Below are 16,228 nucleotides of genomic sequence, written 5' to 3'. Positions count from 1 at the left end.
AGGTACATGCGTGGCTGAGGCAGGAGGATTACAAGTATTGAGGACAACCTGGGCAACTTAGTGAGACCTTGTCTCAAAATAAACAGGGCTAGAGAGGTAGCTCAATGGTAGAGTCTGTGCAAATGCAGGGCCCTGAGTTCAATCCCTAGTACTGAAAAAAAAAACAGTTAATATTTCCATAGTGTCTTTTTCCTAGTTGTTAAAATTAATATGCATTTGGGCTGGGGATGTGGCTCAAGCAATAGCGTGCTCACCTAACATGCGTGGAGCGCTAGGTTCAATCCTCAGCACCACATAAAAATAAAATAAAGATGTTGTGTCCACCGAAAACTCAAAACATAAATAAATATTAAAAAATTCTTTCTCAAAAAAGATAAAAAATTAATATGCATTTAATTCTTAATGTTGTAAGATTTATAAAATAACTTAAGCAAATGAATTAAAATTACCTGATTTCTTACCATACATTGATAATTACCTTTAATGTCTTCTATGATCTAACACATTTTTTCTCATGTAATATCTTCATTTTTTAATTCAAAAAGGTATTATGCTAAGCATTGGGTATGGCCTATTTAAAAACCATTTAGGTTTGGATCTGGAAGTGTATCTTAGTGGTCAGTGCTTGCCTAGCATGTATGAAGCCCTGACTTTGATTCCCAGCACTGCAGAAAAAATAAATAAATATTGAGGTGAAATTAATATAATATACAAATTAATCACTTAAAAGTGTACAATTTCAACCTGAACATTACAAGCAACAATGAATGTTGGCGAAGATGTGGGGGAAAAGGTACACTCATACATTACTGGTGGGACTGCAAACTGGTGCAACCATTATGGAAAGTGGTGTGAATATTTCTCAGAAAACTGGAAATGGAATCACCTTTGACTCGGCCATCCTTGGTTTATACAAAGGGCTTAAAATCAGAATACTACAGCAATGCAGCCACATCAGTATTTATAGCAGCTCAACTCACAATAACTAAACTATGAAACCAACCTAGATGTCTTTCAACAGGTGAATGGATAAAGAAAATGTGGTGTATATATCCAGTAGAATTTTACTCGACCTTCAAGAAGAATGAAATGATGGCATTTGCTGGTAAATGGATAGAGCTGGAGAATATTGTGCTAAGTGAAATAAGCCAAACCTAAAAGATCAAAACCAGAGTGTTTTCTCTGATATGTAGATGATAATTCACAATAAGTGTGTGTTAGGGGAACTTAGGGAAGAACAGAGTTATTTCCTATAAGGCAGAGTGGACTAAAGGGAGTGGGTAGGTATGGCACTAGGAAGGATAGTAGAATGAACCAGACATTATTACCCTAGGTACATATAGGTCTACATGACCAGTGAGATTTTACATTATGTACAATCAGAAGAATGAGAAGTTATACTACATTTATGTATCATGTGTTAAAGTGCATTCTTTGTCATATTAACTAATTAGAACAAACAAAGAAAAAAATGTGTATAATTTCAGTGACATTTCATGGTTTCAAAATGTGCAAACACAACCTCTCTGTAATTCCATGTTTTTCATCAGTCCAGAACACTCTTAGCCTGTCAGTCACTCCATTTTCCCCTTTACACTACCATCCCCCACATTGCCCCTGGCAACCACTACTGTTTCAATCTCTATGAATTTGCATATTCTGGATATTTCATAGAATTGAAATCATGTATGTATCTATTGGACCTGGCTTCTTTCACTTAGAATAGTGTGCTGAGATCCATCCAAGCCATAGCATGTATTGGTATTTATTCTGTCCTATGACAATTGTGTTACACACAATCTGTTCACTCATTTCTTGATGAGATTCATATTGTTTCTACATTTTGGCTGTTTTGGTTAATTCAGAGATAAACATTTGTTTACAAATTTCTGTTGCCTAATATGTTTTTCTTTCTATCTCTTGGATACATTTCTAGGAATGGAATTTCTGGGTCATATGGTAATCCAATGTTGAAACTCTTTAGGAACCAATGCATTATCCACAGTAGCTGCACCATTTTACATTCCAACCCAAAATGTATGAGGGTTCCTATTTCTCCACATGCTTTCCAACACTTACTTTTTTGTTATTGTTATTATACTTGTTGTAGTGGTGTGAAGTGGGGTGACACTTTGGTTTTGATTTGCATTTCCTTTATGACTAATAATGTTGTGCCCCCTTTTGAGTATTCATTTGCATATCTTCTTTGGAAAGATGTTAACTCAAGCCCTATCCCCATTTCAAAAATTATATTGTTTGATTTTTCCATTGTTGAGTTATTGGAGTTCTTCATATGTCATGGATACCAAACTATTTTAAGATATGTGATTTTTAAGCATTTTCTCCCTTTCTGCTGGTTGTCTTTTCATTTTCTCAACACTGACATTTAATACACAAGACTTTTGGGAAGTCCAACTTATTTATTTCATGGTTTGTTTGTTCTTTTGGTGTCAGACCCAAGAATCCATTGTCAAATCAGAAGGGCATGAAGATTTCCCTGAGGATTTCTTCTAAGAGTTTTATGTTTTTAACTATTACATAGGCTCTTGATGTATTCTGAGTTGATTATGAAGCATGGAATGAGATGGAGGTCCACCATATTCTTTTGCCTGTGGTTGACCACGTGTCCAGGTTCCATTCGTTGAAGATATTATTCTTTCTTCACTGAATGGTGAAGACTTCATTGACCACTTTTATTAAAAATGAATTGGCTATAAACATTGTGTTATTTCTGAACCCTCAATTCCATTCCATTGGTTCACGTGTATCTCTTTATGCCAGTACCACAATGTTTTGATTACTCTAACTTGTAGTAAGTTTTGAAATTGAGAAATTGAAGTCTTTTAACATTTTTCATTTTCAATATGTTTTTTTCTTCTTCGGATTTATTTTTATTTTATTTTTTGTAGTTGTAGTTTGTAGATGGACAGAATGCCTTTATTTTATTTGTTTATTTTTATGTGGTCCTGAGGATCGAACCCAGTGCCTCACATATGCTAGGTAAGTGCTCTGCCACTCAGCTACAGCCTTAGCACTTCTTGGGGATTCTTGCAATTCCATTGCATTGTCTTTTCCATTTGAGAAAACAAAAAGCTACTGGAATCTTCATAGTGTATCAAATCTGGAATGTATTGCCGTATACCAATATCATCTTCCAGTCTGTGAACATAGATGTGTCTGTCCTTTTAATTATGTCTTCTTTACTTTATTTCAGTGGTGCATTGTAGTTTTCAGTGCACAATTATTCATTTCCTTGGTGAAATTTAGTTTTAGGTATTTTTTTCTTTTGTATGTTCTAATCAAAAATTGTTTTCCTAATTTCCTTTTTCTGTCATACACATTGCTAGTATATGGAAAAACAACCAATCTTGCATCTTTCAAATTGCTGAATTCATTTACTAAACTATGTCTGGTTTTGGTTTGGATCTTTGATATTTTCTTTATATGCAGTCTTTTTTAAACTTTTAAATTTTGTTCTAATTAGTTATACATGATACCTGAATGCATTTCAATTCATTGTACACAAATAGAGCACAGCGTTTCATTTCTCTGATTGTACACGATGTAGAATTGCACCATTTGTGCAATTGTATGTATACCTAGGGTAATAATGTCCGTCTCATTCCACCATCTTTCCTGCACCATACTCCCTCCCTTCCCAATCCTCTCCTTTGCCCAGTCCAAAGTTTCTCCATTCTTCTCATTCCCCCATTATGGATCAGCATCCACTTACCAGAGAAAACATTTGGCCTTTGGTTTTTTTGAGATTGGCTTATTTGTCTTACCATTATATTCTCCATCTCCATCCATTTACCTGAAAATGCCATAACTTTATTCCCTTTTAATGCTGAGTAATAATTCATTATGTATATATACTACAGTTTATTTATCCATTCTTCTATTGGTGGGCATCTAGGTTGGTTCCACAGTTTAGCTGTTGTGAATTCACCTGCTATAAACTTTGTTGTGGCTGTGTCACTATAGTATGTGATTTTAAGTCCTTTGGATATAGACCAAGAAGTGGGATGGCTGGGTAAAACGGTGGTTCCATTCCAAGTTTTCTAATGAATCTCTATACTGCTTTCTGGATGGTTACACCAAGTTGCAGTCCCACCAGAAATGTATGAGTGTACCTTTTCCCCCACATCCTTATCAACAGTCATCATAGCTTGTATTTTTTATTTTTTTAATTTATTTTATTTTTTAAATATATGACAGCGGAATGCATTACAATTTTTATTACACCTAGAGAGCACAATTTTTCATATCTTTGTATGAAATATGTTCACGCCAATTCATGTCTTTATACATGAACTTGGTTTTTTTTGCATTACAATTCTTGTTACACATATATACCACAATTTTTCATATCTCTGTTTGTATATAAAGTAGGTTGACACCTAATTTGTGTCTTCATACATGTACTTTGGATAATGATGTCCATCACATTCCACCATTCTTGCTCATCCCCTGCATCTTCCCTTTCCCTCCTTCCCCTCTTCCCTATCTAGAATGTCATTGGTATTTTAAATGGAATTACATTGAATCTTTATAGTGCTTTTGGTAGTATGGCCATTTCCCTCTCGTCCCATGTTCCCCCTCCCTACCCCACCATGAGTCAGCCTCCTTATATCAGAGAAAACATTGGGCATTTGTTTTTTTGGAATTAGATAACTTCACTTAGCATTATCTTCTCCAACACCATCCATTTACCCGCAAATGCCATGATTTTATTCTCTTTTATTGCTGAGTAAAATTCCATTGTGTATATATGCCACATTTTTTTTTTATCCATTCATCCACTGAAGGACATCTAGGTTGGCTCCACAGTTTAGCTATTGTGAATTGTGCTGCTATAAACATTGATGTGGCTGTGTCCCTGTAGTATGCTGTTTTTAAGTCCTTTGGGTAGAGTCGGAGGAGAGGGATAGCTGGGTCAAATGGTGGTTCCATTTCCAGATTTCCAAGGAATCTCCATACTGCTTTCCATATTGGCTACACCAATTTGCAGTCCCATCAGCAATATATGAGTGTATCTTATTCCCCACATTCTCTCCAACATTTATTGTTGTTTTTATTCTTGATAACTACCATTTGTCTGGAGTGAGATGAAATCGTAGAGTAGTTTTTATTTACATTTCTCTAATTACTAGAGATGTGGAACATTTTTTCATGTATTTGTTGGTCACTTGTGCGTGTTCTGTGAAGTGTCTGTTCAGTCCCTTAGCCCATTTATTGATTAGGTTATTATTTTTTGTGTGTGTGTGTGAGTGGTGGGGGGTGGTTGTATGTTAAGCTTTTTGAGTTCTTTATATATCCTGGAGATTAGTGCTCTATCTGATTTGCATGTGGTTAAGATATTCTTCCACTCTCTAGGCTCTCTTTTCACCTCATTGTTTGTTTCTTTTGCTGAGAAGAAGCTTTTTAGTTTGAATCCATCCTATTTATTGATTTTTTATTTTATTTTTTGCACTTTAAGAGTCTTGTTAAGGAAGTCAGTGCCTAATCTGACATGATGAAGATTTGGGCCTGCTTTTTCTTCTCTTAGACGCAGGGTCTCTGGTCTAATTCCTAGGTCCTTGATCCACATACAGTTGAGTCTTATGCATGGTGAGAGATAACATTTTTATTCTGGTGCATATGGATCTCCGTTTTCCCAGCACCATTTTTTTTCTTTTTTATTGGTTGTTCAAAACATTACAAAGCTCTTGACATATCATATTTCATACATTAGATTCAAGTGGGTTATGAACTCCCATTTTTACCCCGTATACAGATTGCAGTATCACATTGGTTACACATCCACGTTTTTACATATTGCCATACTAGTGACTATTGTATTCTGCTACCTTTCCTATCCTTTACTATCCCCCCTCCCCTCCCCTCCCATCTTCTCTCTCTACCCCATCTACTGTAATTCATTTCTCTCCCTTGTTTTGTTTTTTTTCCCTTTCCTCTCACATCCTCTTATATGTAATTTTGTATAACAATGAGGGTCTCCTTCCATTTCCATGCAATTTCCCTTCTCTCTCCCTTTCCCGCCCACCTCTCATCCCTGTTTAATGTTAATCTTTTTCTCATGCTCTTCCTCTCTGCTCTGTTCTTAGTTCCAGCACCATTTGTTAAAGAGGCTATCTTTTTTCCAATGTACGTTTTTGGCACCTTTGTCTAGTATGGCATAACTGTATTTATATGGGTTTGTCTTTGTGTCTTCTATTTTGCACCATTGCATCTACAGTCTATTTTGGTAACAATACCATGCTGTTTTGTTACTATTGATCTGTAGTAAAATTTAAGTCCTGGTATATTGATGCCACCTGCTTCACTCTTCTTGCTAAGGATTGCTTTAGCTATTCTGGGTCTCCTATTTTCCAGATGAATTTTATGACTGCTTTTTCTATTTCTATAAGGAATGTCACTGGTATTTTAATTGGAATTGCATTGAATCTTTATAGTGCTCTTGGTAGTATGGCCATTTTGACAATATTAATTCTGCCTATTCAAGAACGTGGGAGATCTTTCCATCTTCTAAGGTCTTCTTCAATTTCTTTCTTTAGTGTTCTGTAGTTTTCATTGTAGATGTCTTTTCACCTCTTTTGTTGATTCCCAAGTATTTTTTTTTTTGAGTATTGTGAATGGGGTAATTTTCCTAATTTCTCTTTCAGGGACTTCATCATTGATATTGATGGAAATGCATTTGATTTATGGGTATTGATTTTATATCTTTCTACTTTGCTGAATTAATTTACTAGTTCTAGAAGTTTTCTGATGGAATTTTTTGGGTCTTCTAGTTATGGAATCATATCATTGGTAAATAGTGCTAATTTGAGTTCTTCTTTTTCCTTTCTGTTTCCCTTTAATTTCTTTCATCTATCTAATTGCTCTGACTAGAGGTTTGAGGATTATGTAGAAGTGGTCAAAGAGGATTATGTAATAGAAGTGGTGAAAGAGGGCATCCCTGTCTTGTTCCAATTTTTAGAGGGAATGCTTCCAATTTTTCAGAATACAAAACATGTTATGTATTTATTCCATTTAGAATGATGTTGGTCTGGATTTAGCATAGATAGCTTTTACAATGTTGAGGTAAGTTCCTGCTGTGCCTGGTTTTTCTAGTGTTTTATATATGCATCTTGTGGTAAAGCTAGGGGGAAGCTTTCGGTCTTCCAACACTCTGGATGATGATAGCTTTGGGTTTTTGATAAACATCCTTTATAATGTTAAGGAATTTCTCTTTTCCCTAGTTTGCTGAATTTTGTAAATCATGAAGGAGTTTTGAATTTTTCTAATTTTTTTTCTTAATCTGTTGTGATGATCATATGGCCTTGCTTCTCCATTCTCTCAATATAGTGTATCACCTTGATTATTCCCTTATGTTGAACCACATCCAGCTTTCCTGGAATAAATCTCACTTAGTCATGGATGTGTGATCCTTTTATTGTGCAGTTAGCTTTGATCTACTATAATTTTGTTAGAATTTCTGCATGTATATTTATAAGGAATATTGGTGTGTAATTTTCTTTTTTGGGACATAATTACTTGACTTTTGTATCTGTGTTTTGGTCTCTTTGAATGTCAGGAAGTGCTACCTCCTCTTCAATTTTTTCAATGTTTATTTTTTAATTGCATGTGGACACAGTACCTATATTTTATTTATTTATTTTTATGTGGTGCTGAGGCTGGAACCCAGGGCCTCACACTTGCAAGGCGAGCGCTCGACTGCTGAGCCACAACCCCAGCCCCTCTTTGATTTTTTTAAAAAGAAGAATTTGGTGATATTCTTAGGAAATGTTTGGTAGTAATTGCCAGTGAAGCTCTCGGTTCCTGAGGTTTTATTTATTAGGAGATTTTTAAATTACTGATTCAAAGTCTTTACTGTGTACAGGTCTGGTCAATTTTCTTATTTTTCTTGAGTCAGTTGTGATAATTTCTAGATTTCTAGGAGTTTGTCCATTCCATGTATATTATCAAATTTTACTGGGTTCAATTGTTCTTTTATAATCTGTTTCATGAGTAGAATGTCCCTACTTTCATTTCTGCCTTTAGTAATATGAATCATCTTGTTCTAAGTTGATCTAGCTAAAACTTTGTCAGTTTTGTTATCTTTTTAAAGAAACCACCTGTGGTTTGATTTTTTTTTCCATTTTACGGATTTCTTTCTAATCTTTATAATTTTCTTCCTTTGGCTGGGCTGAGTTATTTCATCTTTTCTTAGTTCTTTCATATGAAAACTTATGATATTGACTTGAGATCTTTCCTTTTTTATGTACATGTTCCGAGTTATTTATTTCCCTCTGAGCACTGATTTGTCTATATCCCATCTATTTTGTTAAGTTTCATTTCCTTTCATCTCAATGTATTTTCTAATTTCTCTTGTGATTTCTTCTTTGACCCATTGATTATTTAAGTGAGTAATTTATTTCCATATTTGTGAACTTTTATTTTCCTTTTGTTATTGATTTCTAGCTTTCTTCTATTGTGACTAGAGAAAAGAATTTGAATTATTTCAGTCTTTTTTGAATATTCTGATAATTGGTTTATGGCATAACATGTTGTGTATTCTTAAAACGTTTTATTTGTACTTGAGAGAAATGTGCATTTTGTTGCTTTCACAGAGTCTAGATGGTTTATAGTGTTGTTCTAGAATCTGTATTCTGTCTAGATATTCTATCCACTATTATAGCAAAGTATTGAAGCTCCCAAGGATTTTTATGGAACTGTCAATTTTTTCCTTCAGCTCTGCCAATATTTGCTTTATCTTTCTGGATAGCTGATGTTTGGTGCATATATGTCTGTGAAGTTACATATATATTATCTTCTTGAGGTATTGACTTATATTCTATATTCAGTGTTCTTTGTGTCTTTTAATATGATTTATTTTACAGTCTATTTTGTCTGATGTTAACATAGCCACCCAGCTCTTTTTAGATTACTTTTGCATGGAATATCTTTTCCTGTTCTTTCATTTTCACCCTTGTTATATAGTAGCATTTAAGGTAAGTCTCAAAAGCAGCATATAGTTAGATCATAGTTTTAATCCATTTTTCCAATCCCTGATTTTGAATTGGTGAGTTTAGTCCATTTACACTGAAGTGATTATTGATAATGAGAAACTTTTTCTGCCATTTTGCTGTGTGTTTTTTATGTCATATATTTTTTGCTCCTCAATTCATCCAATATTGCTGTCTTTTATGGTGGATTTTTTCTAATGTACAATTTGAATGATTTGTTTACTTTTCTGAGTATATTTTTAAGTTACTTTCTTAATGGTTACTATAGAATGTACAGTGAATATCCTACAGGTATACTGATGTTGTTTGAATTAATACCAATGTACCTTCAACAACACACCTTAACTCTGCTCCTATCCAGATCCATACCGCTCTTTGTTAACATCACAAATTATGTCCTAATATACTGTGTGCCAATTAACATTATTTTATGCATTTTTCTTTAAATCATATAGGAGAAAAAGAGGATCTAGAGACCAAAAATACAACCATACTAGCTTTCATATTTATCTATGTAGTTAACTTTACCAGAGAGATTTTCAATTGACATTTGAATCCACCCACTTGTGCCTCTGGGTGGTTTCTACTACTAGAGGATGGTGCTGTGAAATCCTGTCACTGAGCAACTGCAGGAGGGTGCAGAGTTTCTCTCTAGGGAGGTTTCTGAGCAGAAAGCAGCTCATCTCATGCCTAGAGATGCTGGGAAGCCACCCTAGGCTGAGTGTTAGAGATACTTAAGGACCCTTTCTGGCATGGTGGTGAGGGGACCTGGGCTTGGTGTGAACACTTTTGGTCAGTCATTACCCTTTCCTGGACATTCCTTTCTTCTTCCTCTTCCTGAGGAGGATAAAGGCCTACAACAATGGTTTTTAAAGTTATTTTAAACCACAGAACCTTTTTCTCAAAGGAGATGTAACTTCTAAATTGAGTATGTAGGCACATGACCAAGTCACTTTTTTAAATACTATGGGTTTTTTTTGTTTGACTTTCTTTCTGTATATTCTTCTTCTTCTTTTTTTTTTCCTGATGCAGAAGCCTATTCCTAGCATGTCTTAGATGCAGGAATTTCTTTCGCCGCAAATGTGAAGCTATGTGACATCCATTGCTTTTTCCTTATAGAAGATCATTATGATTGTGTGGAAGCATGATTTGTACACAAAGGGATGGAAAAGGGAATACCTTTGAGAGTTACATAATTGAAGGGGTAGATTTGACTTCATGTCGCAAAGGAGTATAAAGTGGTATCTGTGATTGGTACAAGGGGGCATTAATCTAGAGTTAGAACTTGTGCTAAACTTCCAGTGCCCTATATCAGTGGACAGACCTTGATCCAGGGCTGCGGGGTTAGCCCCACATAGGCATACTTTTATTTAACAAAAAGTTACACACTATCTGTGACCTCCAAGACAGGAACTTCCCACCAAAGAGACTCCCAGGTGGCACTGGGGACATGGATGGGAGCAGTAACCATGATGGCCTGAATATTATAGTCATGTTTCCATTTTCCCGGGCCCCAGGAGCCTCCCCGATTCATGTTGTTCTGTATGGCAGGGGTAAAGTAATGACAGGGATTATGTTTCTGAGCAGTCCAACTGGATGTGTGTGTGTCTCCTTCAATGTGAATCTGTACACTGGCGTTTATATCCACTACTTTGAAAACAAATGAAAGTCAGGATGCCCTGGTAATCTTCTTCCCTATTTGTTGCCCTCTCTCCTAAGAAGGATCCTCTGGTGAATAGTTCAGAAGCTTCACATCCACAAACTAAATGATGAAAGCCACTTCCTAATTTCATAGTCTTTGTCCTAGAGTATCATGTGATATCTTTTTCATATTGCCTGTAACTAGAAATAAAACGAAGATATGAATTCTGAATTCTAATGGATTTCTCACATAGGTCTATGCCTTATGGACTGATAGGAAGGGTGGAGAAGGACAATTTGGAAAGTCTCCAACACTGTCCATTCCACTTGGGTCTGTTTCTGTGTTAATGGTGTATCCCCATGTTCTGGGCATTATGAAGTGCTCAATGAGTGTGATTGATGGAAAACGCTGTGTTTCACAGTCCTTCTGCAGAAAGGCACTCTTCTATGGACACAACTGATATAGCCTAGCAGGGAGTCTCAGGCTGCAGGCTAGCCATGACCAAGAGGGATGAGCTGAAAGTAGCTTAGGCTGCTGAGTGATCAGGTGGCCAGTGGACCCTGAGCACAAGGGAGGACATCAAGCTGAAAGTGAGGGGTTGCTTTATCTGTGCCCAAGTGAAAGAGGGACCAAGTGTTCTGCAGAGAGATCCTGCCAGCCAGATCCTCCATGGGCCCTGCCTGGTGCCAGCACTGCTCTGGTCCTAATGAGGTCCCCTCTCTGCCAGGGCATGAGCTGGGTTGGCACCCCAATGATGAGGCCTGATGGAACCCCACGGGGATCTGGGAGTCCTAGGTGGAGGGATTTGAGTAAGGAAGCAGCCCAGATCAGTCTGATCTGGAGAGGAGTTGATAGAATATGAGCAGGGATGGAGAAGAATGGGCAGCCATGAGGTTGGAGGTCAGGGTGGACCCTGAACTCAGAGGAGGGCAGGGAAGGGATGTAATTCCATGTGAGAATGAGGGGCTATTCAAGGACTGTCCCTCTTAAGGATAAACCTGGAGGAGAGAAATATCCTGTTTAGGAGGGCCCTTCCTGTGCCCGGGGGTAGGACCATGTCCTTGAGCAGTGACCTCAGGTGTGCTAACCTGGCCTCCAGGACCCATGGTGCTCTCCCCTTCCTCTCTGTCCCCTCATACATGGAAGGAGGTGGAAACCTCACCATGAGACCCAGGACAAGAGCTATCCAAAATTTCTCCTGGTGGTGCCCAGCTCCAACATTGGCAGAAGGGCAAGCCCCAGAGAAGGTGGAGTGGGAAAGGACCTGGGTCACAGCTTTGTGTGGGATTTAGGCAGGTGTTGAGGGGAGACAGAGAAGAGAGAAGCAGAAAACAGTAGAATTTCGTCATTGGCTGCCTGGCACACAGACCCTGTGAATGAAGGCCAGTGAACAAAGAAGAAACCAGCCTTCCTACATGGCTAAGAGACATTTATTCAGTTGTTGGCACCTCCTCCAGGGTGATTCTAGACTCATTCTGGGAAAACAGGTTAGTTACAGAGGTGGTTTAGTCTGTCTCTTGCAGTTGGTGGCTTTTCATGGTTTCCTTAATCCATTGTAGAAATCTGGAGACTTTGGTGTAGATGCCTGGAGGTTTCCTGTTTGGTTTTCCAGAAGAGACAATTCCTTGGGCCACATGGTTACACACAAGAGGGCCTCCAGAGTCCCCCTGTGAAGAGAGAAGAGGAAGGACTGAGCCTGTATCCTCCTAGTTGGATCCTCCCTGCCATCTCAGACTACCTCTCAGACAAGGACGAAATGTAGGGTCTGCTTTCAGAGGACTATGCAGGACCCTGGGGGCCCTCAGCTGATATGTTCTGACTGTGGACATTGTTATTACTTCACCTCCCTCCCAGGGTCGGCCTCTGTCCTGATCCCCAGTATCTGGGATCATCTCCCTATGAAAATGTGTGGGACCACTGTTGCATTGTTCAAGGTTGTGGAAGCACTTTAGTGGCACAGACAACAGCATGGAGGATGAGCCCAGGGACCAGGGTGGGTGCCAGCACCGAGGAGCCACTTAGTGAGAGCAACTGCACACATAGGTGCACAGGTCTCTAATGCCTGTGAGCTGAGGCAGTGTGGAGCACTGCTAGCTCAGCTTTCCAGGCAGGCATCATTCAATGCAGGCCCTAGGTACTCCCAGCTGCTCCCTTCTTCTCTTTCCAGGGAGAAATCACAGCCAACTGGGTGAAGGAGGCTCATGCTGCCTGGTCTCCAGGCCCCAGATATTCTCCCAAACACCCCTCTCCTCAGATCCAAGAGAGACAGACACTCAGTCTCACCTTAAAGGAAGTTTTGTTTTCCTTTGGATCCCCCACACATATCTGGATGCTACTCTTGTAGTACTCTTTTAAAAATTCCTCGCGCTCGCACACCTGGTGCTTCTGCACTTTCAGCTTTACCTCCTGCAGTGTGTTGGAGCATTTGCCATTTGGGGACACTCTCCCCCAGCCAGCCACAAGACACACCTTCCCAGGCTTCACCTTGTCCTTGCCCCTGGGCAGCTTGATAGGCTGCACAGCTGCATTCAACTTGGCTTTTTTCTCTAGCTATGGGGGAGAAGAAAGAGTTCAGTTCAGATAAGGGCCTCTGGGCCTGGACACCATGATGGCCAGGGTGCAAGTCAGTAAAAGGGCAGGGTCATGGTGGGAGGGTAGCACCTGCACTAGGGAGGGCAGAGGCAGCAGGGAACGGGACATACCTCCAATAACATGATGTCATTGTACAAGTAATGATCGTCATAGTCTGGATGGGGGATGGTTCTTTTCACTGGGATGACCTGCTGGGTCTTCTCCTGCTTTTCAATGTTGTGTGCTCCCAGGGTGACGTTCATTGGCCTGCATAGAGAGTGCAGTGGTCATGGGTGATGTGGAGTCATAAAGAATACATCTAGGAGCTGTGAAGAGCAGGCTACAGCAGAGCAGGGTAGAGCTGTAGCTGAAGGGGGATCAGAGAGGACAGGAGGCCTTGGCTGAGTGACAGTGCCCTCTGCTTCTTACCAGTTGAGGAGATTTCTGAAGCCATTGGTATCTGAACCATAGGTTTTCAGGACTCAATCATGCCCAGGAAAACACATGCAAATATTTTAAGTTTGCATTGTCATAGCAAAGCACACTCCCAGCTCTTGATATGGCAGGCTTGGCCACCTTGGTCTTTCTTGCACAGTAGTGCCTCTTGAGTCACCTGCCTTGCCCCCCATAAGACTTGTCTCACCCTCTTTCCCACCCGTAAAGGCTTCTCCTGCACATATTCTCCCAGGTGTCTATGTGTCTACTGAGAAGGAGGCAGAGGTCTCTGTGTAATGTTTTTAGGTGGGTCTGGGCTGTTCCTGCTCCTCACCTCCCTAAGCAGTGAGCGGCCGTCAGCACAAAGTCTTCTCTTATCAGGAACCCACCACACTTCTTCTGTACACCCTGAGCAACAAACTGAAGATAGGCCATGTAGGGCCGGGAGTGGGGCTTGGATTCATGTCCCCCGATGATCTCCCCTGAAGAAAAAATCACCCTGTTTGTTTGCACCCACTGAATCCAGCAGGTGGCCATCCGTTCCATGCCTCCAGAACTGTGGGGCATTTGGGAACCTTGGATGACCTGAGTCTGGGCAGGGGCTGAGTAAGGGGGCCTCAACTTCCTCTTCTGAGAACGGGAAGGAAAGCAGGTGTTGGTCTATGAATTCTTCTTCCTTACATAGGTGGAGTTGAGCATACATTTCTAGGGACAATCAAATCCCAGAGGAGCTTTCTGCTTCCAGAAATTTCTGAGGCCCTCCTGAGTGCTGTGATGCCAAGGACACTGGCTGCTTGCTACTGGCCAGGACTGCAGTTTACTCTAGATGTTGTTCTGTCCTATTTCCTAGTGCCTGACATGTAGTCCATGGGATGCACAAAGGAATGGCTCTAGATTGTCTCTGGGTGAGGGTTGGTAGGGCAGTGCTGCTGGGGTTCTGGAAAGCAGAGAAGTTAGTGTCTGCCACAGTGGCTCTCACTAGAAAACAGGGGAGTCACCAGAGGTCTGGGAAGAGAAACAGAGTTGGCGAAAGGGATGGAGTGCCTTGGGATTGAGCAAAGGAAGTGTTCTGGAGACAGTTATTCCACCATTTCTGAGGTCACCTGGGCTCTAGAGTTCTCTTAAGCAGTTGGCAAGGGGTGCACCTGTCTCACCTCAGACACAGTTGCCAGACCCACTTTGCCCCTTTCCAGGAGAATTGAACATTTCCTCCCTTTCACCCTCTGGGGTGCACTTGTAGCCCTAGTTTCCAGATGACCAGAATGGGGTCTAGGCAGGGGTCTGCATCCACTGGCTCTTCTTCCAAACAGACTTCTGCCCACTATGTTCCTATTGCTAGCTTTCCCAGTGTCTCCCTTGGGGTTCTGCAGTGGGGCTGATACTGGGATTCAGAAGGCTCTGGGTAGAAGGATGGATCTGGGATGTGAAAAAGGGACAGGAATTCTCTGCCACCTGTGGGTTAGGGTTAGACCTCTGAGAGTGGGGATGGTCACTCACCTGCCCTTGCCTTGGGAGGCAGAAAGAAGGCTAATAGGAGCAGGCACAAATGCATCTTCCTAGAAGGACTTATGAAGCTTCCTCCTTGTTGTCTTTTAGTCCCCAGGGGCAGAAGAAGGTGGAATGGGCTCCTTGATCTTGTGTTTCTGTCTGTTTTTAAGGTGCTTCATCATAGAAGGCTTTCTATGAGAGCTCCCTACCCCCACTGCCTGGCCTGATGACGTCTTCTGAGTGGTTGTGTGAGAATCAGGCTGTGACCACATCAGAGTGCACCACCTGTTCCAGCTCAGAACGGGAACCCAAGAGCATAAGGTGGAGACTGTAGGATGTGGTATTGGCCACTGGGTTCCCAGTGATACAACCATCTATGGTCTCTATTCCCTGCTGCTAAGCTCAATAGGGTAATTTCTGTAGCAGACATGCATTTAGCAGATGTGCCTCCATCTCTTGTGCTAGGACCAAGCATGTTGGAGATGTGTCTTCTTTCCCTGACCTTCTGGTAGAAGATGAGAAGGGCACGCTTTGGGAAGGGCTAAGGTAGCGCGAAGTATAGACCGTAACAAGGCAAGTCAACCACCCTCTAATCCTACCTGGCAAACTGTTCATCATCATGCCTTCTTCCCAGGGTGATTTTATACATCTCTCATTTAATTACCAAAACTCAGTGTGATAGAGTCAACCTCTCGTCTTAATGTGTTAAGCAAAATCTTCACACTGAACATTCACTCGCTTAAATTAACAAGTTGCTGAGGCTCCAGGAGTTGAATCCTCTGATTGACCTGAGCTAAGTCACTCCTACTTCTTAGTGTAGACTAGGCTAGGTCCCACCCAAACCAATTGATCTAAGGATGAAAGAGAGCTGGTATCCTAAAGGATAGTCAGGTTACTAATACCATGTGACATGAAAAAGCATGCTGGGCAGCCAAAGACAATAATTGTCCTTTTAATACCCCCTATGTTTGGCCAGAAAGGCAAGCTCTTGACAGAATGTTCACAGTGGACACTGGTAATGCTGATGTTCATACTCCACTGGAAGTGAAGGATTGCTTCTAGCTGAGCCCATGCTCAGGTCTGT

General features: G+C 40.3%; 1 protein-coding gene across 1 annotated transcript; it reads right to left on the bottom strand.

Moving 5' to 3' along the window:
• Positions 1-12,064: 12,064 nt before the first annotated feature.
• Positions 12,065-15,318, bottom strand: LOC107145294 (granzyme B-like). The gene is made up of 5 exons (XM_015489179.2): positions 15,154-15,318; positions 13,991-14,138; positions 13,353-13,488; positions 12,934-13,200; positions 12,065-12,317 (listed from the first exon to the last, which is right to left on the bottom strand). The coding sequence occupies exons 1-5, from the start codon at positions 15,206-15,208 to the stop codon at positions 12,156-12,158; spliced, it is 768 nt and encodes a 255-aa protein (XP_015344665.1). The 5' UTR covers positions 15,209-15,318; the 3' UTR covers positions 12,065-12,155.
• Positions 15,319-16,228: the final 910 nt, after the last annotated feature.

This window comes from Marmota marmota, unplaced genomic scaffold (genome assembly GCF_001458135.2).
Source record: "Marmota marmota marmota unplaced genomic scaffold, marMar, whole genome shotgun sequence".
Taxonomy (NCBI): Eukaryota; Metazoa; Chordata; class Mammalia; order Rodentia; family Sciuridae; genus Marmota; species Marmota marmota.
Note: the sequence above shows the minus strand (reverse complement) of the source record. Positions and strands in the feature narration are given on the sequence as shown.